Here is a 25,486-nt window from a genome sequence, read left to right as displayed (position 1 = left end):
GATCGGGCTCCCAGAGCTGCTCACCCCCAGTGCAATTGGCCTCGAGCTCTGCCCCCCTGCCCCAGCCTTAGCAGGAGGCATGAGCTTTGCAGCTCGGGGAGGAAGGGGAGGGTGGAGGAAGGCTAGCCGAGGGCAGCAGACTTGATGGGCAAAGCCTAGGAGCCGATCTAATGGGCACAGCTCTCGTGTGGCAGAGGCGCAGAGTGGCCGTGGGGCACGGGGAGGCATCGCATAGAGCCTCAGGAGAGGCAGGACCATGAAGAAAGAGCTGAAACCCCACCGAGGACCCCAGGCCTGGTGACTTACCCCGGTGCTCTGCTTCTTGGTGTCCAGCAGCGGCACGTTGAAGCTGGCGGCCAGGCTGGGGGAGGCCAGGACATCCCGGAGGGGGACGTGGGCTTCTCCCAGGAACCTGGAGGAAAGATAATCAGCGCAGAGTGAGCAGGAGAGGGCAGGAGACAGGGAAGGCAGCACACGGAGCCTGTGAAAGGGGCAAAACAGGGCAAAGCCCCCCTGGAAGCAATGAGAGTCGGTAGGAAACACCCCAGATTTCCTGCTTTGAAAAGGCCCGACAGGACAAGCCCTCGAGGTCTCCTCTTCTCCAGGGAACTCTGCAAACCCAGCTCGCGCGTGTGACACGGAGACCTTAGGGAAACCCAAACTTCAAGACCCCCCTGCCATGGTCCTCTGTGATGGGAGGCCCCTGCAGCGCACGGGGAGAGGACGTCGTGCCTTCTGCAACGGCAGAGCGCTGCCATATGTCACCTCCCTGCCGGGAGTGCGATGGGCATTACCCAGCCCATCTCCCTCAAAAGTCTGGTTCAGCAGTTAGCGGCCAATCTGCAGCTCAAGACAGCTCCATTCAGGTCCTTCCTCTGCCACAGATTTCCTCTGTGACCTTGGTCACATCACCTAGTCTCATGACGTTTCTGTTCGCCTTTTGGATAATACCCCATTTTAGATCGGCAGGATCTTAACTGCTGCTTCCCTGCAGTGCAATTGCTGATCTGGTGCAGACCTCCGAATTAACAGTGCTGTTATGGGGGACGCTGATATGGGAGGCATAGGCGAGAGGTCTTGTGCAATGTAGTGTCTAAGAGATGCAAGGAGGATTAAAGATGGGAACTTTCTAGCACCAAAGATGACTCAAAAAGCAACCTTGGATATGATGGACAGAGAGAGTTAGGTGTTGGGCCAGAAGTTGGAGGCTGCCTAAGACCAGTAACCACAACCACAACCTGATTATAACCAGTATATTCTCTACGACGGGCACCTCAACACCCCGCACAACCCTTTCAAGGGGGTCACGGGATGCTGGGCAATATTAACGCTGTGCAAAGCCCTGCAGGTGATTCACAAGATAAAGCCAGAGATTTCCAAGAGGAATCCCCAGTGCCAAAACCCTGCTATCCTGAGGGAGGCTTGCAAAGTCCTTTAGCATTGCTTTAGTACCAGTATTTCATAGAAGCAGGCCTGGAAGGGACCTGCGGACGTCACATCTAGGCCAAGCCCTGCCTGAGGCAGGATCAGCCCCGTGCAAACCACCCCAGACACAGCCATCATCTAAACTCTTCCTAAAACTACCGTCAGCCCTGAAACAGCACGGGACATCCCACCCGGACCTGCCCCAGGGAAAGCAGAGGGGCCACAGCAACCAGCATCCTGCTTGTATAAAAGGGTGTTAATGTATGCTCAAGAGATGCCCGGGAGACACCAAAACACAAGTGAACTAAGAGCTGGCATTTTCTAAGGGGGACTTTGAGTCTAAAGAAGGTTGAAAACTAGTGATATAAGCCGAGAACAACCCTAGGCAGTAATATATGTGCTCGGTGCTTCAAAAGCTCAAGGCAGTAATACAGAATCATAAAATCACAGACAAGAAGGGTGGAAGGGAGCTCAGGAGGTCACATCTAGCGCAACCCCTGCTCCAAGCAGGACCAGCTCCAACTACATCATCCCAGCCAGGGCTTTGTCTATATGAGTCTTAAACACCTCCAAGGTTGGAGATGCCACCAGCTCTCTGGGTAATCTGTCCCAGTGCTTCACCACCCTCCTTGAGAGAAAGTTTTTCCTACTATCCAACTTCAGCTCCCCTTGCTGCAGCTTGAGCCCATTGCTCCTTCTGTCATCTGCCCCCACTGAGACCAGCCCAGCTCCATCCTCTTTGCAGCCCCCCTGCAGGGAGGTGAAGGCTGCTATTCAATCCCCCTCCATCTTCCCTTCTGCAGACTCAATCAGCCCATTTCCCTCATCCTCTCCTCCCCAGTCCTGTCCCCCAGCCTCCAACCATTTTCATTGCCAATTCTCCAATGTGTCCACATCCTTTCTGCAGTGGGGGCCCACAGCTGGGCACAGGACTCCTGTGATGGGCTTGCCGGCAGCCTGGCCGGAGGACCCCAGAAATCGCCGCGTTCGAACGGGGAGAAGCAAGCTGCCGCGTGCCCCGGTCCCCCCGTCGCGAGGATGATCGGTGCACAGGCGGTGCACGGACAGTCCCAAGAGCAGGCCAAAGCAGGTTCAGCTTCTTGTCCCATCACCCCTGGGTCCTTTTTTGCAGAGCTGCTGCCCAGCTGGTTGGTCCCAAGCTAGCTAACATCAAGTACAATAGATGCACTTGGAGCTTAAAAAGGGCTAATTTCCCCAAACTGGGGAAAAAATGTGAATGAACCTGACTGAAAGGGGATAAAAATAGATAGAAAAGTGTAAAGGAAAAAAAACAAAACAGCTTTAAAAAGAACATGCTCAGTGACCAAGAAGGCAGAATTTTAGTCAAAAAAGCAGAATAACTCTGGCCAAAAGCTCCTCCTGGTTCATTGGCAAAGTAAAGGTCATAATTAGAGATAAGGTGCAGCAAATGAAGGCTAGCAATCGAAACAAATGAGGAGTTATGGGTGACATAAAAAGCAACTGATGAGATGCAAACCTGGATAACGATGACTCCAAAAAGGCTTAACATTTCTGTTCTGCATTTGGAAAGAAATGGGATGATGCTCCTCCAGCACACGAGGACGACAAAGTACTTTCCGGTTCACTGATAACCAAGATGTCGAACAACATCTACTCGGGATAAAACATCGCCGATCCACAGCCCGGACCACTTGCCTCTGCTATAAAGCTGGTTCAGGAGCCGTCTGACCACCTATAGCTAATGTTTAATCCATCTCAGCGCGCCGGGGAAATTGCAGGGGACCGGAGAAGTGCCAACGCTGAGTCAATGCTGCAAGCAGAGCCTGGGAGCTACAAGCCAGATAACCAGACAGCAATCCCAGGCAGCCCTAGGAAAGCTGGGATTCAAGTGTGAAAAGAGTAAGGGAAAGCTGGAGGAAATGCTAAGACAGACAGACGGACGGCGATCTGCACAGCACACCTACGGGAAGACTGAGGGGTGACTTGATTGCACTGGAGACGTTTGTTCATGGGGGAAAAAAAGCGAAATATTCAAGGCCTCTGCAATCCAGCAGAAAAAGGCAAAGCAAGAACCAGTGGTGTGAAGCCAGGTTAATTCACAGCTGTATTTTTCATGCATGAACCATTGGGACGGTAAAGCGCTGGAACAGGACCCCAGAGCGGTGCTGGCATCTCCGTCCTCCGAGGTTTTGAAGACCCCTGGGCTGGGAGGATGCAGCTGGTCCTGCTTGGAGCAGGGGGTTGGACTAGATGTAGCCTCCTGACGTCCCTTCCAGCCCAAATTTTCTATCATTTCTTGAAAAAGCTCCCAAAACGAGCGGTCAGACACGGTGCACCTTGCATCGCCGCTAGCTGCTGAAATCGGTCCCCGTTCAAACCCGACGGGCTGCTCTGCCCGGGAGGACCCGCAGGATGAAGTGATCGCCATGAAGAAACTAAGGGCACTTGTGTGCTTATAGGTAATATTCAGTTATAGGTCATTATAGGCAATTCTTATAGGTAGTAATATTGTTTTCTCCTTGTGTCCTGTTAGGGAAGAGACGGGAGTTTTCCCCAGCACTTAGATCCTGTTAACCCACCCAGCCGTGCGGAGGAACGAAGGAGGCTGAGACAAGAGCAAGGCGGAGCGGGAAGGGAAGGGGAGAGGAAAGGAAAGGAGGTGCAAGGAAGCCCTTGCAGACCCCGCATGGCAGGTCCAGATCCAACCTGCCAGCGCCTTTCCTGCCGACCGCGGGCGGCCCCATGCATCAGGCAGGGAGCCGGGCGAGGAGGCCTGGGAAGAGGGATCCATCACCCTGGGGAGACAATGTGGGGAAGCGCCGGGACAGGTGTCAGCGGCAGACGGCCGCGTCTCCGGGGTGTTGCTGCCCCCAGGGGCGTCTGGCAGCAGGAATCGCCCCCTGATTGATTACATCCCCCGATTAAATCCCACCGCCTGTAGAGTCCTCCTCGGGGCTGCAGCGTTTCCAGTGGCACCCTCGCGACGCAGAGAGGAAAGCGCTGGCTGCTAAGGTCAGGATCAGACCCTCTCTGCTTTTATCCCCTTAGGGGCCAGTTCCCCCAATGTGGAGGAAGAGAGCTGGGCGGATCTAGGATTTAAAAAAGTGGGGTGCAGATAATAGTCAGGAACAAGGAGGGCTGGAAGGGAGCTCAGGGGGTCACATCTCATCCACCCCCCTGCTCCAAGCAGCACCAGCCCCAACTACATCATCCCAGACGAGAGATATCAAGCGGGGTCTTAAACACCTCCAAGAATGGAGATTGCACCACCTTTCTAGGTAACCCGTCCCAGTGCTTCACCACCCTCCTCGTGAGAGCGTTTTCCCTAATATCCAACCTCAACTTGCCTTGCTGCAGCTTGAGCCCATTGCTCCTCCTGTCATCTGCCCCCACTGAGACCAGCCCAGCTCCATCCTCTCTGCAGGGAGCTGAAGGCTGCTATTCAATCCCACCTCAGTCTTCCCTCCTACAGTCTAAATCAGCCCATTTCCCTCAGCCTCTCCTCACCAGACATGTCCCCCAGCCCCACAACCATTTTCATTGCCAATTCTCCCATGTGTCCACATCCTTTCTGTAGCGGGGGGCCCACAGCTGGACACAGGACTCCAGATGTGGCCTCCCCAGTGCCGAATAGAGGGAAGAATCACTGCCCTCGATCTGTTGGCATCGCTCCTACCGATGCAGATGGTGGGGGGCATCATCACATACAAAACTACACACATTTTTCTCCAGTTAAAAAGAAACTAGATGCTTTACTAATACACTAGGGGCCAAGGGCTGTATCAGGCAGCTTAAGATGGAAGCGAAAATCAATAGGATTTCATTGGGGTCACTTGACCCCAGTTATCTTTCCTGCCTAGTGCAGGGGGGCTGGACCCGATGATCTTGCAAGGTCCCTTCCACCCCTTCAATCAATGACTCCATGGAGTGAATTAAAAGTCTACTACAGACCTCCCACCCAAAGTCAAGAACTTGACCAGGAGTTCACCCGGGAAATGGATGAGCCTGCATGTGCTGGGACCACGGGTGTCATGGGTGACTTCAACTACCCCGACATCTCATGGGAAGATCACTCAGCAAACTCGGAGCAGTCGCAAAGCTGCCTATCGTGCATGGATGACCTCTACCAGAGTCAAGAAGTCTACGGGCCGATGAGACATAAAGTGCTGCTCAACCTGGTACTGGCTACTAGTGATCAAAGGGAAGCTGGGTGACAGCGACCACGAGCTGATCACCTTCACCATCCACCGTAAAGCTGGCAAGTCAGCAATGCAGAAGTCCTCAACTTCAGGAAAGCCAACTTTGATAAGCTCAGGAGGCTCATCAGTGAGGCACTAAGGGACCACGACCCTAAGGGGAGGGAGGTCTGGGTGAGGGTGATCCCCTGCCCTCCATCAATGCTGACCTCGTGAAGGAACACCTTGAGAAGCTGGACACCTTCAAGTCAGCCGGCCCTGACGGTTTCCACCCCAGGGTACTCAAGGAGCTGGCGAGCATCATAGCCCAGCCCCTGGCACGGGTCTTCGAGAGCTCCTGCCACTCTGGTGAAGTGCCCAGAGACTGGAAGAAGGCCAATGTGGTGCCTATCTTCAAGAAAGGGAGGAAAGAGGATCTGGCAAACTATAACCCCATCAGCCTGACCTCTATCCCAGGGAAGGTCTTGGAAAAAATAATTAAAGAGTCCATCCTTAACGGACTGGTCGATGGCAACATCCTGAGAGATAGCCAGCACGGGTTTGTTGCGGGTAGGTCTTGCTTGACCAATCTCATTTCCTTCTACGACCAGGTGACCTATCACCTGGACAAGGGAGATGAGATTGATGTCATATATCTTGACTTCAAAAAAGCCTTCGATCTGGTGTCCCATGATCGTCTCTTGGAGAAACTGGCCAGTTGTCGCCTTGGGTCCCCCACGATCCGCTGGCTGGGGATTGGCTCCGGGGTCGGACCCAGAGGGTGGTGGTTGACGGAAGTCAATCGTCATGGTGTGCTGTGACCATTGGGTCCCCCAGGGCTCTGTCCTTGGACCCATACTGTTCAACATCTTCATTAACGATGTGGACACTGGAGTCAGAAGCGGACTGGCCAAGTTCACCGATGACACCAAACTTTGGGGCAAAGCATCCACACCAGAAGACAGGCGGGTGATCCAGGCTGACCTGGACAGGCTCAGCAAGTGGGCGGACGAGAATCTGATGGTGTTCAACGCCGATAAATGCAAGGTTCTCCACCTTGGGAAAAAAAAACCCGCAGCATCCTTATAGGCTCGGCAGTGCTATGTTGGTTAGCACTATGGAAGAAAGAGACTTGGGGGTCATCATTGACCACAAGATGAACATGAGCCTGCAATGCGATGCTGCGGCTAGTAAAGCGACCAAAACGCTGGCTTGCATCCATAGATGCTTCTCAAGCAAATCCCGGGACATCATTCTCCCCCTGTACTCGGCCTTAGTGAGGCCACAGCTGGAGTACTGCGTCCAGTTTTGGGCTCCACAATTCAAAAAGGATGTGGAGAAGCTTGAGAGAGTCCAGAGAAGAGCCACACGCATGATCAGAGGTCTGGGAAGCAGACCCTACGATGACAGGCTGAGAGCCCTGGGGCTCTTTAGCCTGGAAAAGCGCAGGCTCAGGGGTGATCTGATGGGCACCTACAAGTTTATCAGGGGTGATCACCAGTATCTGGGGGAACGTTTGTTCACCAGAGCGCCCCAAGGGATGACGACTAGGTCGAACGGTCATAAACTACTTCAAGACCGTTTCAGGCTGGACATAAGGAAGAATTTCTTTGCTGTCCGAGCCCCCAAGGTCTGGAACAGCCTGCCACCGGAGGTTGTTCAAGCGCCCACATTGAACACCTTCAAGAGCAAACTGGATGCTTATCTTGCTGGGATCCTATGACCCCAGCTGACGTCCTGCCCTTTGGGCGGGGGGCTGGACTCGATGATCTTCCGAGCTCCCTTCCAGCCCGAATGTCTATGAAATCTATGAAAAACCATTTGCAGGGCTGTGAAATAAGAGCTCTGTGCCCAGGAGCAGCGAACGGACAGCAGGATTGCAGAACAAAGCCTGGCTTGACTGGTGGAGCATCACATCTACTCACAAGGAAAAAGAGTCATTAACACTGATGGAGTGAAGAGTTTAGAAGGAATCTGCCACCTGCAACTGCACCTGTGCAGGATCCGACCCTGGCTAGAGATCTACAGAGACCGGGGGACCAGCAGAAGAGTCATGCTGATTTACCCCATTGGCTCCAATGAAGCGATGCTGGCTTTCGCCAGGTGAGGATCGTGCTGTGCAGTCAAGGATCCCTCTGCAGCTGAACAAGGTTGAAGCGTAGACAGCTCTGCTGAGTCCCCGAACGCTCCCGTCCCTCCGAGCATCCTAGGTGCCAGGGAGGCTGGACCGGCAGGATGTGGCTTGAGGGGACACGTCCCGGGGGAGTGATGCCCACAGCTTCCCCCTGCCCCTCCCAGCTCGAGAAGCGGGTTGGCTGCACGGCCATTTCCTTTGCTCTCGGCTCAGATTTGCAATGTGGTACGCACAGCTCCCGTGGGCAACCTCCGGCTTGAGCAGCACCTGGAGAAGCAAAGAGCAAAGCTGACCGGCTTCCTCTCCCTGCACCCATCGAGAATGGGGCGACGACAGCAAGAAGCTTTGCAAGAAAGCACGGTGGGGCAAAATTCATCCCATGGGGATCGGCACCGAGTAATCCCCAATGCAGCTGATGTGGCAGAGAAGCACGGATGGGGGTGACTTCATAGACACTTGTGAATGAAGAAAAGCAGAAAAGGGTAGGATAGTATAAACAGGACGAGAGGGGCCGTGCAATGCTAAGAGACGGCTGCTCGCACAGCAGCTGCAAGCTGCAATTTCCTCGTCTGGCAGCACCATATATTTATGAGCATCGGTGACTGCAGATCAAGAGGATTGCTTTTGCTCTCCCCTTTTCATTTTCTCTCTGTGGACACTCCCTCCCTCGAAATGCTGCTATTTTCTGGGGGCAGGGTGTATGGAAAAGCAGGGGGAAGGGGCAGGATAGTATAGTACAGGGGTTCACAGCCCTTTTTAGACTCCAGGCTTCCCTTGGAAAATGTCGGCTCTTCACTTCCTTAACTGTTGATTTTTTGGAGTTGGGAAAAATGCCAGAGTGATTCTTCCATTGCAAAAAACTCAGCAAGACCGCAGCAGGGCAGGACGATTTTAGCACTGGCAATCTCTGGATGTATCGTGTCTGCACACCACATAGTGCTCATGATTGTGTGGCACCCTCCAAAGGGTTTGGGACACCTGGGTGCAATGGCCTAGTAGCTAAAGCAGAGAGTACCAAATGGGTGGATCTAGGATTTTGAAAAGGGGGGTGCAGATGGTGAAGTACATCACTGCATACAACACAGCATATTGCTTTTCTCCAATTAAAAAGAAACTAGAAACTTTACTAATATGCTAGGAGCCTCAGGCTATTTTATTCAGTGTAAGATTGAAGCAAAAGCAAGTACATCTTTGCTGGCATGTGCACTGACTTGCCAAATCATATATCATTGTCAAATGCAACGGACTGGGCAAAAATGTTGGTTCATTAGTCCCGTAGTCACTAGAATTAAAGGTACAATTGTCCAATTCTTGAGCATCTTGGCCAAGCATCCAATGCTTCATTGAGAGCTATTTCCACCCCTGAGTTAATGTGGTTTTTTTGTCTGCAGGGTGTGGAAGAGAAGCTGTAGGACCAGGAGCAGCTACCAGACGGCTGAATTGCTGAAGGAAGGATAGCTCGATTAGCAGAACAGCAAGGCCATTACAAAGGAGAGAGAGAGAGAGTCGTGAACACCTGTGGAAAGCGTGCTAAGACATCTGAGCTCTTCCTTCGTAGGGGGGTAAATTTGGTCCGTGACGTACCTTGAGTTCAGTCACCAGAAGACGGCTTCCAGCCACCCACAGCGCAAACTGCCACAGGGTTTGCAAAGAGAAACTCATTTCATCTGCGTCTCCCAGGCCTCGATTCGGCAGCACTGGGACCGGAGCAGCTCGCCACCCGGTCGACACGGATGCAGGTGGAGGCAGGTGATGCTGGACAGTACGGCCGTGTCCAGACGCTCTGCAGGGCTTGGTTTGCAAAGATGAGGCTTTGCCAACCAGCTGGGCGTACAGAGAGCTGCAGCAAGCAGGTGCATGGGACGGCTGAGATGCACGTTTCAGAGGGTTTGCTTCTCCGATCGGCGGGGCAGAAGCACTGGGAAGACCAATGCATGGACCTGCGAGTGCTCGAAATACCTCACAACCCATTCCCTTGCCTAAGGATCACACGCACACCTAGCTAGAGTTTGCTTCTCCCCGTGGGACCCATCCCGAACCGATATCCCATTTTGCAACCAGCAAATCTCTTAACGGCAGCCAATACATTAGCACAGGTGATCCTCTCCAAAGCGGCACGTTTGCCTGGGAGCTGGGTCCCACGCTTCCAGCTTTGGGAAAGAAATCGGGGCACAGAAAAGCAAAGGTGTTGAGCATATACAAGCACCAGCACCCAACCTGGACCCCTCAGCCTCTGGCAGAGTGAAAGGGGGAACAGAGAGACCCAGATCCCCTTTGCAGGGCATCGGACAATGAGGCCTGGCCCTGCCACGAGAGGAGGCGAGGAGAGGAGCAGGCGGCTCTGTTCGGGCTCAGCTGCTTTGCTTCTGTTCAAAACAGGACAGGTCTGGATGAAGGAGGTTTCTCTGTCCCTCGATGCCTGAGGCAGAGACAGCATTGCCAAGTATGCAGTAATTATAATATTTGCATGATACCTTCCCCTCTTGCACAATGTGCAATAGATAACACTAAAAGTGCTCAAAGCGTACAATAAGTTTTGGTGCTGTTAATTGATGCAGCATATAGCGAAACCCAAGTCACTCCCCGGGAGTCTTAACCGACTTTCAGCTTTGCCGTCTGAGCTTTCTTATGGCTGCTTGCCTCGAAATAAAGAAACGCTTCAGATTTGATAACCTAATTCTCACTCTCGCTGGACTGGAATTGGACGGGGACTAAAGTGAAGGTTGAAAAGATTTGCCATTTATCTTTAACCAGAGACTTACAGCGAGCAATATAAAGTAACTGCACAACGACCGCATAACTAAATCTCATTGTGTAATAATGCTAAGAGCTTTATTTTAAAATGCTACGTGCAGTCTGAAGTCAACAGAAAGGCAAAGGGGTTGTGTGCTTTGTGCTTGCCTCGTTTGTGAACTCCGGGCATGGACCTAACGCAGTAAGTTGCAAATGAAAGTGTGGAAGATTTACAACGCACAGACCTGAACTGCAAAGCAAAGAGGAAATAATAATCATTATCATCAATTCAGTTTAACCAGCCGGAAAAACAAAATGTCATAGATGGGAGTGTCAAGTAGAGCGGCACAGGATGTGATGATAGCAATATAAGGCATTACTTAAAAAAGAAGGTGACTTATTTGCATGCCTTTTTTTTTTTAGTGTTTTCAGAAAATACAAAAACATGAGCATCTAATGTGATCATTTCATATTTAAGACCCGGCACCGCTGGGCAGGGAGCTGGGAGTGAGCAGCGCCGGGTCCCGGAGCAAAGATGCCAGGAGGCCGGTCTGCAGGGGCAAAGGATCTGGGCAAATATAAGCCAGCTGGGTAACCCAGCAGTGCCCCGAGGTCGCAGGCCAGAGCCCTGCGCTCGCTTCTGCAGCGCGCACATAGCTCGTGGCTGAGCTGGGAGCTCCCTTTTAGCTGCCGCGGCTTTAAAAGGCCTCTGGAGCAAAGCAGAAATAGGAGAAATCCTGGCAGCTGTTCAGAAATGCCTGCAGGGCCATCATTCACCTCCTAACCCAGACTGCAGCTCCAGATCCATCTGCTGCGTCACCTGGCCCGCAGCCACACGCTGCCCAAAATGCAGCTGGCTCTCTGATCCACGCCGCTGCATTTGCCCTGGCTGCCCTACAGCAGCCAAAGCGGCTGGGGTCCAACATAGGCTGGGTCCGACGTAGGATCCAGCTGCAGCGTGGCATGGGCAAAGCTCCTTGCCAGCCGCAGCGCGAGTGAAGTCCCTGCCAGAGGTTGGATCCAGTAGCTCCCCGGGGCAGAGGCTGCCGATTGCAAAATGGACCCAAATTGATGCAAAGCAAAAGACACAAGGCAGCAATACACACCTGCCTAGGAATACAGCGAGCGCGGCCCCCGCCTGCACCCCCAGCAAGACTCAGGCAGAGTTTTCCAAGGTTGCTGCTTGGCTTTGGACCTCCCTGCAGCCATTGCCTTGCAGTGACCCTGGCAGTCCCTCCGAGCCTTTGGGTGCAGGGGAATCAATCACTAGATGTCCCCCAGCCAACTTGTGAAGACACCCATGGCATTGCCCTTCAAGCATCGGCTTCGACGGCTCCCTTGAGCAAGTATTAATCAGCTTGATTAGCAAGGCTCCTTGCACGCTGCTGCAATCAGTGCTTCTGGCAGGCACTGGAGATGCACGTTCAAATAGAGGGCATCTCACCCTCCGTCGGCAGAGAAGCCGAATGGAGCCAAAAGCAAAAGACCAGCATCGCAGAGGTGCCTGGCCCTGCCCAGGGACCCACAGTCTGTTTGCACCGTACGGGAACCCATAGCAGCACCCCCACAAACGGGATTTCTCCCAGCCCCTCTGCTTGGCTTGTGCGGCGAGCTCAGCAGCACAGGATACTTTGGGTTTTAATCATCTGCTTTCTATTCTCAGACGGACGGCCTTTTTATAGACCATGAGAACGGCTGGACTGGACCGGATCCAAGACAATGCGGATAATGACTTGCAGGGGGAAGAGACAAGAAACGCTGTGCCGGCAGCCAGGCGAGGAGATGCCCCAGGTCTTCTTCTCCGTGCTGAAGGATCAGAGACTTTTCCAGCCCTGTTCAGTTCTTCGTATCTGGACACATGCTCCTTTAAACAACCCTCTACTCTACTCTACTCCATCCTAAACCTGATGTGCAAAAAGTAAACCAGATGCAGGGGGGTGCAATGGTGCTGTCGCACCCCCCTGTGATGCCTGCTCCACCCAAAGTTTAAAATCAGTTGCTTGGGAAGGACAGCTTTGCTAATCAGGCATCACTGGGGACTTGAGTGACTTCATGGCTATTGCCCTGTTAATCTCTCTCTTTGATTTTTCCCTATTCAAACTCTCCTTTCGCCTGCCGTGTTGCTGTCTGTTAGCCCATCATGGGTAACATCTCTTCCATTTCACAGCCTCGCAGACTGGTTTTAGCTTTAGCCAAAAACTTGTGCTCAGGTGCGGTCGGGCTAAACTCAGGCACAGACCCGGCCGACGGTGAAGGGGGCTGGACCCGATGACCTCGCGAGGTGCCTTCCGGGCTAGGCAGTATTGGGGGTGCTGTCAAGATGCTCAAGAAGGCGAGATTGTTTTATGAATGTGAATAAGAGACGTACAGTTAACGATAAGGACTACAGGACTAATGGGACAGTCTCTTTTGGCTATTTTTTTTTTTGTTGGATTTATATATATCCTTGCAAATTGGTGCACATTCCCGTAGTTTCTTTGGGTTTTGCTCTGATGTTCAACTAAGCTCCTAGCTTATGAGTAAAGCTCCTCTTTCTCTTCGACTGAATAAGTGTAGTGTTGTATGTGACGGGTGTGCACGGTGCACCCCTAGATCCGCCCGTGAACTCGGGGTGACCTGCCCCGAAGAACAGCAGCCCTGTGCCCCCAAAGCTTGGGCACGGACCTCTGGGCAGAGCCTGTTCTGCATGTGATGATCAGGGGGACTTGCATCCTTTTCACCCATATTTCACCCTGTTGAAGTTATGAACTGGAGGTTGCTCACTGTGCATGGGTAGCAAGCACTCTAGATTAGGAGTCAGACTAGCCTGGATATACTGGAAACCAGTGAACTGGATGAAATCACCTGGCACTTGTGCTTTGGGAAATGCAATCAAATGCACGCAGGCGAAATGAGGAACGCGTGATGAGGCTGCAGAAGAGGATCGTCCGTGCCGCGAGGAACAAGACCCGTGTTTGCAGGAGCGGGGCGGAAGCGACCCTTCCGCTCCATCCATCCCCGGGGCAGCCTCACCTGGGCGCCTGCATCCAGGTTTGGGCACCGCGCTCCGGGAAGGATGTAGAGAGACCGGAAAGAGTCCAGGCGAGAGCAACAAAAATACCCAGAGGACAGCGTGACTTACGGGAAGAGGCTGGAAGAACCGGGATTTAGACTAGAAAAAATAAGATGACGGATGAAGGCATTTAATAAGTCTTCAACAGCTATAAACAGGATAGCCATCAATTGTTCCTGGCGCGCAAGAGCAAGTAGGATGGGCTTAAAATGCAAGAAGGGATATTCGAGTGTGGATATTACCAAGTTGACCCGGAGAGGCTGTGCTGTCCCAAGCGCAGATTAAAGGAGCGCTTGGTTGGGGTGGGCGGCACCAGGTGGACGCCGGATGGCCTCTCCAGTCCTGCTTCTTTAACGCCTCTATAGATGCAGACGGCCTTGCACAGTCTTCCACGCACAAGGCACGACTGCCCCGGCAGCCGCCATCTCTCGGGTCAAAGATTTGAGCTCTACCACTCCAGGGCAGGAGCACGGCACGCTCGTCCCTAATCTAACAAGCTCCCTGAGTTGAGTCACGTCACTTTGCCTGCCAGTGCCTCCGGCTCCCTGTCTGCAAAATGGGCCCAGCCATCGTGCTCAGGGACCGCGGGGAAAAGCCAGGCCTGTTCAGTTTAGAAAAGAGACGCTTGAGGGAGGATGGGATAAGGGTTTATAACATGCGTTGGGGCATTGAGTGGGGAGCGAGGGGCACGGCCTCCATCAGCCCTGCCTGGACCTCGATGCTGGAGGCCGCAGGGAGAAAGGAACGGGGGAAAACCCCGCTCAGCCCCGGGCGCTCTCCCTCCAGCCCTGTGCAGCATGGGAGACTGGGCGAGACGGACCCGGGGTCTGACCCAGGACGTGGCAGCTAACATAAGAAGTGCCATGTCCTGGGTCAGACCCTAGGTCCGTCCCATCTGGGACACCTGGGTCTTGCACCAGGTAAAGCAGGGGGGCAAGGGCTGGCCGGGTCCTGCTGCTGCAGTGGTTGTTCGAATGCACTGGAGGCTGTGCCCCCTGCTACAGAGGATGGTAACGCCCCCCCCAATCCAACCAGGGGAGAAAATCCCTTCTCCATCTGTGGAAGAGAAATAGGGGTGGGGGCATGAACCCCCTGCTCACCATTGGTGAGGAGTCACCTCCGCCCACCCCAATCCCAGGCAGAGAAGCAGAGAACGACATTCCCAAAGGGAAAGGGACTGGGTGTAAAAAGCAAAGAGACCTGAAAGGTGTGGATCGTGGAAATCCCAGTGGAAACAAGGCTGCTAATACAGAAACCGCCCCCCTCCCAGCGGCTGCTTGCCAACGAGCAAAGCAATCTCAGCCTGGTTTGGACACAAAGCAGGATTTGAGCTCTCCATCCAGCCGGCCAAATGCTTCGTGCTGCCACCCACCAGCATGCCCTCCCACGAGGAATCAGCCCCCGAGACCCCCAGGCCTCTGGCACCGTCCCTTTCCCTGCGTTTGCCTCCGAACACATGTACCTTTGTTTGAGGTCCCCCCTCCCCAACTGGGAGCAGCATTTGATATACAAGGACCTTCACAAATAGGGACCACCCATTGCTTTAGGACACGAAGCGCCCCTCTGGGATGATAGTCACAGGTGGCCGCACTCTTATTGTCCCTTGGGCAAATGCATTAAACTCTCTCTTTAATTAATCATTAGTATGAGCAGCAGCATGCACCAGGCTTGGTGAGGAGTGATAGCGCCCGGTGATTCCCAGGGAAGGGGACAAGACCCAGGAGAAGAGCCTCCAAACACGTGGCCGGCGGCTACAGGAGTGCGCCATGCAGGGATGTGGCACTTGCCCTTCTCCTGGGGCAGCAAGCGCAGCTCCCAGCCCCTTGCCCACCCTGTGCAGGATAGGATCAGGCCCCTGTTTTGCACGGGAGACGGCACCCGCCTCCGTCGGCCGTGCAGGACATTCCTCGGGGCCTCTCCCGGGCGACTCCAGCTCCCCGGGCAGCGCGTGGGAGGCCGAGCATTCGCGCGTGCCGCATGCCGCAGGGAAAGGTCAGCGTGGGACACGAGGCAGCCCCAGGCCCCTCTGAAATCAGGAGGTGGTGTGTTGTGCAGGGGGTGTATAAAATAACCCCCCTTCCAGCTCTGAACCCAAGACTTTCCCCATCCTAGCACAAACCCTCTACTGCTTCAGCTAAAGGAGCACCTCCAATAGCTGGCAGCAGTAGTACACGGTTATCCTCTTTTAGGACCAGCCACCAGGCAGCCCAGGTGTGCGACCTGTGCATCGAAAGCCAACTCCCTTAATTATGCTTTAGGCTAATTGCATGATTTGCATAGCTGCATCCCAGTTCCAGCTCACATTGGACCTAATATTGGTAACTTCATTAAGTGCATAAACTGCTGAAGCTGGAGAGGCCCCGCTGTCTCCTATGTAACCCAACTGTGCTCCAGTTAATGGCATAATTATCAGTGCTCATTAGGAACCACTAATTCCACAGCATCCGACGCGCTCTGAGCTGGCTGAGTCCTGCCCACTCCAAGGCTGCTATCAAAGGTATCGGCTTCCTGGAGGCCTTAACGAGATGCAAACAGCTTAGCAGGGCTGTTCCTGTGCATGTGGGGTCTGGGCAATTCCCAGCCTGCCTCCAGTCCCAAGGCCAGGCACTTAAACACAATGCATTGCACCCAGCACAGACCTCAACCATGTCCTTAGCAGTTCAGGAGAGGTAAACCTTGTCCGTGGTTGCCCTACAGCCCGTGGTGCTAGCCAGGCAGGGCTAAGGGGAGCAGGAATTATCCACCCAGTGCTGCCAGAAGACCTTGCCCTACCTTGGCATCTGGGTAAAGGGGCTATATAATGCAGCAGCGCTGATGCAGGAGCCTGTTTCATCCATGCATCCATTGGCACGGGGCAAGAAGGGAAGAGGATGCAAAGCGCTGGGCAGAACCGGAGGGTTGTAAAGGGGAGAAAGCAAGGCCACATGAGGGATTTCTTCTGGGAGTTTTGGGCTAGGAGCTACCTGACCCCCTTAAACCCACCCACGTGCCCAAGACGCAGAGCAGCCCAGGGAACGGGTCTTACCTGTTTCTTCCCATGGTCTCATGGTCTTTCACGATGACGTTGAGCTCAGAGCTCTGGTCTAAGGGAATGCCTTTCAGATCCCACTCGAACCCCTGGAGCAAGAAGAGAAAGAGCTAAAAAGCTGCTCCACAGACTCCACTAATAGCCGGGAGACCTTGTCTCGGTCCTGGGGGCACATTCGGGTATCACAGCGTGATTTTTCGTTCTGAATCTGAACACAGTAAGAAGAAAAAGGCTTTGGAGTTTACCTGGGAGTGGGCCTGCCCGATAAATGTCAGTTCAGAAACAGGGAAATGTCCCAATTATGGGAGATAATTGCAAAACAGCAGTGAAGCATCCCCTGCCCGGCCTCCGACAAGTCTGAACCAAAGTAAGCACATTTTGCTCCTTCGAAATATTTCAAGGCTTGAATTTTTCTGCTGAAAAGCGTCACTGAAACAGCACGCCACGGCTACAACGCTCCGACCTGGCTGCATTCAAACCATTTTGACGGCAAAGCAGCTGCACTTCCCAACAGCAACCTTGCACAACCCGAGCTATGCTCTCCCCATCAAAGTGGAGCTGCAGATGTCCTGAGCTTATCGCCGGGCCATCCTCATCCAGCCCTTGCTCCAGTCCTGGCTAACCCAGCCCCGGCAAGTGTGCACCTAACCTGCTCCGAAACACTTCCAGCCACGCAGATCCCATTGCCTCTCTGGGTATGTCCCAGCCCTCAACCACCCTCAGAGTTAGAAAATCTTCCTAATCTCCAATGCAAAACTTCTCCTTTTGCAATTGTTACTACTTGTGCATAGAGCCTAAACAATGATCATCCTCTTTCAAGTATTTTTGAAGACTATTCTCATGGTCGTCTGTTCCCCAAACTAAATAATCCGGATTCTGCCGACCTCTTCGCATTGGTCCTGTTCCCTAGACTCTCATCAGGAGTCTCCCAATACTTGAGGTTTTCCTTTAAAGCCCCAGCTCCTGCGAAGCCACAATTACCTGAAAATCTCAGACTTTGCTTAATTTAAAAACATGACGTTTCTCAATGTTGAGTCTGCACAGAACCACCTGGAAAGGGGACTCGAGCGCACGCTAAAAGCTCAGAAACCAGGAAGCAATTAAACCCAGCTAGGATGCAATCTGTTTAAAAACATCTTGATTGCTTTAAGCCACTCCTAATGCTGCGGGCTGGAAGAGGTGTGTAGCAGTGCCGGCTGCAGCCGGCTAAAGACCAGAGGGGCTTTTAATGCAGTTGCAAGAGGTCAAAGTCAACACAATATCTCAAGCTCACTTCTTCCGTGTCACTGAAAAAGGACACCAACGTGCTCAGATCCGTGCAAGACTGGAAGCCAAGGTCCTGGATTTCTAATCCCCTCTGAAATCCTGGGCCAGACACTTGTTTTCCTTGCGCCTCAGTCTTTCCCTCTGTAGAATGGACATATCAATCAACCAGCCGGGGGAAGTGGGAAGGTCAGGCTCATGTTAAATACACAGACCAGGAATTCATTTTTTTTTTTTTTGATATCTTATTTCCTCCAACTTTTCAAACTTTCTGTAGGACACTGCTGGTTTCTGGAGGGGTTTGTTGATCAAAAACAAGTGTGGAAATCAAGTCTAAAAACAGGCAAGAAAGATGGACTTTAAAAAAAATGGAAAATTTCCATTTTTTTTTTACTCAATAGGACTTTGATTTTGAAACTGAACGCTAAATGGGATGAAAAATGGTTTAAATCATAGAAAATAAGGGTTGGGAGGGAGCTCAGGAGGTCACATGTAGTGCAACCCCCTGCTCCAAACAGGATCAGCCCCAACTCCATCATCCCAGACGAGGATTTGTCGAGTTGGACCTTAAAAACCTGCAAGGATGGAGACGTCACTGCCTCTCTGGGGAGCCTGGCTGGTCACTACTGAGATATGGATTCATTGAATGGTATCATAGGCAATGAGGGTTGAAGGGATCTCAGGAGGTCACCTCTGCTCCAAGCAGGACCAGCCACAACTGCATCCTCCCAGGCAAGGCTTTGTTGGGTCTTAAACACCTCCAAGGATGGAGGGTAAAGTATATCTCTCCGATTAACTTGTTCCACTGCTCTACTACCCTCCTCATGAGAAAGTTTTTCCTAATATCTAACCTCAACTTTCCTTGCTGCAGCTTGAGCCCATTGCTCCTTGTCCTGTCACCTGTCACCACTGAAGACAGCCCAGCTCCATCCTCTTTGCAGCACCCCTGCAGGGAGGTGAAGGCTGCTAGTCAATCCCCCTCGGTCTTCTCTTCTGCAGACCAAATCAGCCCATTTTCCTCCACCTTTCCTCTCCGGTCCTGTCCCCCAGCCCCTGAATCATTTTTACTGCCCTCCACTGGACTCTCTCCAATAAAGTTTAAAAGAAAAATGCTGAAAGTCAATGGTGGAGCAATGTTGCCAGACTCTCGACACAACCGCTGGAGTTTGCCCGCACCCTGGTGCTGGTGAGGGGTGGACTTTTCACCCCAGTTTCGGGCGGAGGGGCTCTTCCAAAACTCGGATGTTCGTGGGACTGGCGATCCCCACCCATCTCTATTCTTGCTGTTTTATTTTAAGCTGGACACTTCATCCTGAGCAGCAAGGAGGGAAGGGGAAGGACGTGGGTTCACGTGCCAGACAGGACGGAGTTCAGCTGTTCCCTGTGCCGCAGACAGGAAGCGGCTTTTCCCGGCAAGGACCGGCTCCCTTGTTTGGGGAGCGCTGAAGCCACATCCCAAGGCACTCGAGCTCACCGACAGCTTCTGATAAGATCGTGCCTTCGTCCTCGGAGACTCCAACAAGCAGCCCCAGGATCCTGGCAGCTCCTAATTTGCAAGCTGACAGGGAGGGTGCATTGTCAGAGCCGGACGTTCCTACTTCCCCCATCGTCTGTCTTCCTCCCCACCCAAGAGCCCGTCGAGGCAGCGATGATGCGGGCCTAGGTGCCGATGCTTACGAGCAAGGAAGCAGGACAACAGATGGAGCAGGATGTATGGGTTTGACTCTCTGCTCAGGCACAGGCTCCCACGGTGACCCCGAGAAAGTCATGCGAGCAATCCCGCGCCTCGGTTTTCCCAGTCCGTAAAATGGGCATAAGACTCCTTTATGCATGCAGGTAAATGAGCCTGTTATGACACTCCATGGATGATGTGAGGCTTTAAAAAAGGCTTGCATTGATGGTACTTTCTCAAGCAGAGTCCTAGAGAGGCCAGGGTGGAAGGGACCTCTGGAGCTCACCTAGTCCAAACCCCGGGACACATGATGCCTTTATGCTGGGATAGCCGGTATAACCGTATGATGAGCCAGGATCATCCCCATCTAAACAATATACAAATCCGTGATCTAACCTGATAGCAAACCGACACGGTCAACCCTGAGCCAACGTGAGACATCGCGCCCAAACCTGCCCCAGGGAAAGCAGGGAGACCACAGTGGCCAACGTCCTGCTGCTGCAAAGGTCGTGAAGAGATGCTCAAGAGATCCCAGGTTGAGGGCCGTGAGCCCCGCTACAGGGGGCGAAAACCCCCACCGGCCAGACCCGTCTGACCACAGCGTCAGAGCCTGTTTGGGGTGAAATACGCTGGAAAACCAGGGTGTCTGGACCTCACAAACTTGAGCAAAAATTCCCTCAGCTACTGAACCACTGGATTTACATCCTTTTTGGGGGGGGAGGAATTACGTACAGCATTGGGGCAGGGGACAAGTTAGAAAGCCTGCAACAACAGTGATGAGAGACCTGGGAAATGATGGCCAAGGAGAGGTGGGATGCATGGGGATTATTTTGCCTGGAGAAGAGAAGGGTGAGGGGGGATGTAATAACCATCTTCATTCACCTGAAGGGGGGTTACAAGGAGGATGGAGATAGACTGATCTCCGTGGCCGCAGGAGGCAGGACGAGGAAAGAGTCATAACTTGCAACCACTTTGGTTGGCAATGAGGCAGAAAGAGCTCGCTCAGCGCGGCCGAGCCTTGCAACAGGCGCCCAGAGCGGTTGTGGGGTCTCCATCCCCGGAAGGGCTCAAGAGCAGCTTGGACAGACCCTTGGCAGGGATGGTTTTACTTACACCCTTGGTTGGGATGGTTTAGTTGGACCCTTAGTCAGGATGGTTTTAATTAGACCCCTGGTTGAGATGATTTAGTCAGACCCTTACTCGGGATGGTTTAGTCAGACCCTTGGCCGGGATGGTTTAATTAGACCCTTGGTCAGGATGGTTTAGTTAGACCCTTGGTCGGGGTGGTTTTAGTTGGACCCCTGGTTGGGATGGTTTTAGTTACACCCTTGGTTGGGATGGTTTCAGTCAGATCCTTGCTCGGCATGGTTTAATTCGACCTCTGGTTGAGATGGTTTAGTTAGACCCTTGGTCGGGATGGTTTTAGTCAGACCCTTGGTCAGGATGGTTTAGTTAGACCCCTGGTTGAGATGGTTTAGTTAGATCCTTGGTTGGGATGGTTTAATTAGACCCTTGGTTGGGATGGTTTAGTCAGACCCAAAGACCAAAGATGAATATACCTCCTCTGCTCGCGCTTGTAGGGAGGCAGTTAGGCGGGCCAAAGCTACCATGGAGCTGAGGATGGCAACCCAAGTAAAGGACAACAAGAAATTGTTTTTTAGATACATAGGGAGTAAAAGGAAGGCCCAGGGAGGAATAGGACCCCTGCTAAATGGGCAGAAACAATTGGTGACGGACGGGGGGACAAGGCTGAACTCCTCAACGAGTTCTTTGCCTCAGTGCTCCTAAGCGAGGGGCACGACAAGTCTCTCACTGGGGTTGTAGAGAGGCAGCAGCAAGGCGCCAGACTGCCATGCGTAGACCCTGAGATGGTGCAGAGTCACTTGGAAGAACTGGATGCCTTTAAGTCGGCAGGCCCGGATGGGCTCCATCCGAGGGTGCTGAAGGCACTGGCCGACATCATTGCGCAGCCACTGGCGGGAATATTCGAACGCTCGTGGTGCACGGGCCAAGTCCCGGAGGACTGGAAAAGGGCCAATGTGGTCCCCATTTTCAAGAAGGGGAGGAAGGAGGACCCGGGCAACTATAGGCCGGTCAGTCTCACCTCCATCCTTGGTAAAGTATTTGAAAAAATTATCAAGGCTCACATTTGTGAGAGCCCGGCAGGACAAATTATGCTGAGGGGAAACCAGCATGGGTTTGTGGCGGGCAGATCGTGCCTGACCAACCTAGTCTCTTTCTATGACCAGGTTACGAAACGCCTGGACACAGGAGGAGGGGTGGATGTCGTATACCTGGACTTCAGGAAGGCCTTCGATACGGTATCCCACCCCATACTGGTGAACAAGTTAAGAGGCTGTGATGTAGATGACTACACAGTCCGGTGGGTGGCGAATTGGCTAGAGGGTCGCACCCAAAGAGTCGTGGTAGATGGGTCGGTCTCGACCTGGAAGGGTGTGGGCAGTGGGGTCCCGCAGGGTTCGGTCCTTGGACCAATACTCTTTAATGTCTTCATCAGCGACTTGGACGTGGGAGTGAAATGTACTCTGTCCAAGTTTGCAGATGACACAAAGCTATGGGGAGAAGTGGACACGCCGGAGGGCAGGGAACAGCTGCAGGCAGACCTGGACAGGTTGGACAAGTGGGCAGAAAACAACAGGATGCAGTTCAACAAGGAGAAACGCAAAGTGCTGCACCTAGGGAGGAAAAATGTCCAGCATACCTACAGCCTAGGGAATGACCTGCTGGGTGGCACAGAGGTGGAAAGGGATCTTGGAGTCCTAGTGGACTCCAAGATGAACATGAGCCGGCAGTGTGACGAAGCCATCAGAAAAGCCAATGGCACTTTATCGTGCATCAGCAGATGCATGACAAATAGGTCCAAGGAGGTGATACTTCCCCTCTGTAGGGCGCTGGTCAGACCGCAGTTGGAGTACTGCGTGCAATTCTGGGCGCCGCACTTCAAGAAGGATGCGGATAACCTGGAGAGGGTACAGCGAAGGGCAACTTATATGGTCAGGGGCCTGCAGACCAAGCCCTGCGAGGAGAGACTAGAGAAACTGGACCTCTTCAGCCTCCGCAAGAGAAGGTTGAGAGGCGACCTTGTGGCTGCCTATAAGTTCATCACGGGGGCACAGAAGGGAATTGGTGAGTATTTATTCACCAAGGCGCCCCCGGGGGTTACAAGAAACAATGGCCACAAGCTAGCAGAGAGCAGATTTAGACTGGACATTAGGAAGAACTTCTTCACAGTTCAAGTGGCCAAGGTCTGGAACGGGCTCCCAAGGGAGGTGGTGCTCTCCCCTACCCTGGGGGTCTTCAAGAGGAGGTTAGACGAGTATCTAGCTGGGGTCATCTAGACCCAGCACTCTTTCCTGCTTATGCAGGGGGTCGGACTCGATGATCTATTGAGGTCCCTTCTGACCCTAACATCTATGAATCTATGAATCTATGACCCTTGGTTGGCATGGTTTTACTTGGACCCTTGGTTAGGATGGTTTTAGTTACACCCTTGGTCGGGATGGTTTAGTCAGACCCTTGGTCAGGATGGTTTCAGTTGGACCCTTGGTTGGGATGGCTTTAGTTACACCCTTGGCTGGAATGGTTTTAGTCAAACCATTGGTCGGGATGGTTTAGTTAGACCCCTGGTTGAGTTGGTTTAGTCAGACCCTTGGTTGAGATGGTTTAATTAGACCCTTGGTTGGGATGTTTTAGTCAGACCCTTGGTCGGGATGGTTTTAGTTGGACCCTTGGTTGGGATGGTTTAGTTAGACCCTTGGACGGGATGTTTTAGTCAGACCCCTGGTTGGGATGGTTTAGTTAGACCCTTGGTTAGGATGATTTAATTAGACCTTTGGTTGGGATGGTTTAATACGACCCTCGTTTGGGATGGTTTAGTTAGACCCCTCGTCTGGATGGTTTTATTAGACCCTTGGTCGGGACGGTCGGGGTGGCTGATGCTCTTTGAGCAGCGCTGGACAGGATGCGACCTGCTCTAGGATTCTCTGTTTTATTTTTAAACAGGACAAACACCGAAACTCCTCGTGGTTGTGGTAGCACGAAGCCTCCCCGACCTCCCGCATCACGCCATCCTTGGGCCTTTACGTGATGCCGGTCCCCGGGGATCTCTCATGGAGCTTTAACAAATACCGGCCCTTTCTCCCCCAAACCCCAACCCCTACAGGCACTGAACAAGCACATGCATAATCCTGGTGACGACAGGCCAATAAACCACGTGCCGAAGAGGACAGCAAAAGTTCAATGCCCCCGTACTGCGAGGTGATGCCCCACCACCCACTCCAGCATCGGGACTCTGGGAAGGGAAGGAAGCCAGCAGGTCTGGAGATGTCTCAAAGGACCTGGACACATGGTACACTAATCCTGATATCACACGCATGGGTGTGCAAAACTGACTGAATTTATATCTGTGCCCGTGGTGGACAGATGGCCGCCGCCCTGCTGCAGCAGGTGCTACTTATCACCCTATTCTTAGTTGCTCTGCTCATCCCAGTATAAAGGCATCATGTGTCCAGACCCAAAATGCATCTAGCAACCTCGCTGCAGAATCCAGGAGCCACGGTCCCCCCAGCCATTCACTGTTTAAAAAGTTTTAAAAGTTTAAAAAGGTGCCAGCCATGAGGTTTGCTTCTGCCCGGTGCCCGCTGCTTGAGCCCTGACAGCGCAGGGGGAGGGAAGCATCCCTCTAAACAGCTTCACCAGCAGTTTATAGTGCACAATTGGACTCAAGCTGGGCTGTATTCCCCAGCTGGATTTCCAGCACCGTCCAGCCCGCACGGTGGACCCAACTGCCCTAACCACAGGAGCCAAAGGGGAATCCCCAGTCGCAGGACAGAGGGGCTAGGACACACAGTTGAGCACGTGCGCACACGCTAGCCCATTCCTCCAACCCTGTTTATGCCCCACTGCTTGTCAGCCCTTGCATGCAGCGCCGGTTCTCTAAATGCAAATCCTCACGCGTGCTCTCTGTCCTGGGTCCCCGGTCAACACGACGCTGCCGGACACGCTAGCCCCCAGCTCTGGTCCAGCCGTGAAGCCATGAACAGCTAACACTGCTCTATTTGCTGACTGCACCATGAAGCCTACAAACACAGGCAGGGTCTTGGTGGTGGGGGGGCTATTTTAGACCTTATTCGACTATGGCATTTTGCAAAACCTGCGTCTGTGCATGGGAAACTCAGCAAGGCCCAGGATGGATCAAGGAGGGCCTGGGACCAGCTGCAAAACCCAGCTCCCCCACGGATGCACTTGGTCCTCTGGGCAGGATGACCTGCTCTCTCTGCCTTGCAGCTCAGCCTGGGCTGTGGGGAGCAGGACGGGATGGCACTTGCCTCGTTCCACACGGGGTTCACGTTGTTCTTGATCACTTTGGTTCTCTTCTTTACGCCTGCGAGGACAAAGGGTAGAGGGTTAGAAAATGCCCCGGATGCCCCTTTCCCCCATCCAGAGGTGGAGATACCCCAATGGAAACAAGGCCAGGGGATGGGGGGGTCACAGCCAGCACCTTCCCCGCCCCAGGGGATGCCACTCAGCAGGTGCCAGGGCGGGAGGGCAAGGCGCAGGGAAGCTGGAGGAGGGGAGACGAGAGGAGACAAGGGAAGGGACCGGGATGGCAAGGACTGCCAGGCGGGGAAGGAACAGGACCGCTGTGTGGGGCAGGATGAGCCCAGGACCCCCAGCTCCGTCGGAGGTGTACGGGGGTGCGGAGCTCAGCCAGGACCCGGCTCCAAGAGCCCCTCTCTGGGGAAGGGGACCCCATATCATCGCCCAGCTTCCCCTGCACCTCTATTTCTCTCCCCTCATCACACACACCAGCCTGGACCCCACTCTCCTCTCTCCTCTGGCTCCTCTCCTGCCCCGGAGAGCGTTTATTCCTGGCTCCGCCACTGACTCCCGAGGTGGCCTTGGTCACGTCACTCAAACAGCTGCACATAGAGAACGAATTTCATCGAGACGTGAGGCTGTAAGGGGCCAGCTCCATGCAGCCTCCTTGACCCATCTGCTC

General features: G+C 53.3%; 1 protein-coding gene across 3 annotated transcripts in view; it reads right to left on the bottom strand.

Moving 5' to 3' along the window:
• The window catches only part of DYSF (dysferlin), a 200,784-nt gene that overhangs the window by 161,089 nt on the left and 14,209 nt on the right, over window positions 1-25,486 (bottom strand). For all 3 annotated transcript variants that reach the window (XM_019495633.2, XM_019495634.2, XM_059721412.1), the window contains exons 2-4: window positions 24,813-24,868; window positions 16,527-16,618; window positions 307-412 (exon numbers count right to left, since the gene is read on the bottom strand). In XM_019495633.2, coding sequence (XP_019351178.2) covers window positions 307-412; window positions 16,527-16,618; window positions 24,813-24,868 — 254 coding nt within the window. The remainder of the gene's footprint in view (window positions 1-306; window positions 413-16,526; window positions 16,619-24,812; window positions 24,869-25,486) is intronic.

Source organism: Alligator mississippiensis, chromosome 2 (genome assembly GCF_030867095.1).
Source record: "Alligator mississippiensis isolate rAllMis1 chromosome 2, rAllMis1, whole genome shotgun sequence".
NCBI lineage: Eukaryota > Metazoa > Chordata > Crocodylia > Alligatoridae > Alligator > Alligator mississippiensis.
This window is presented reverse-complemented; position numbering and strand designations above follow the sequence as displayed.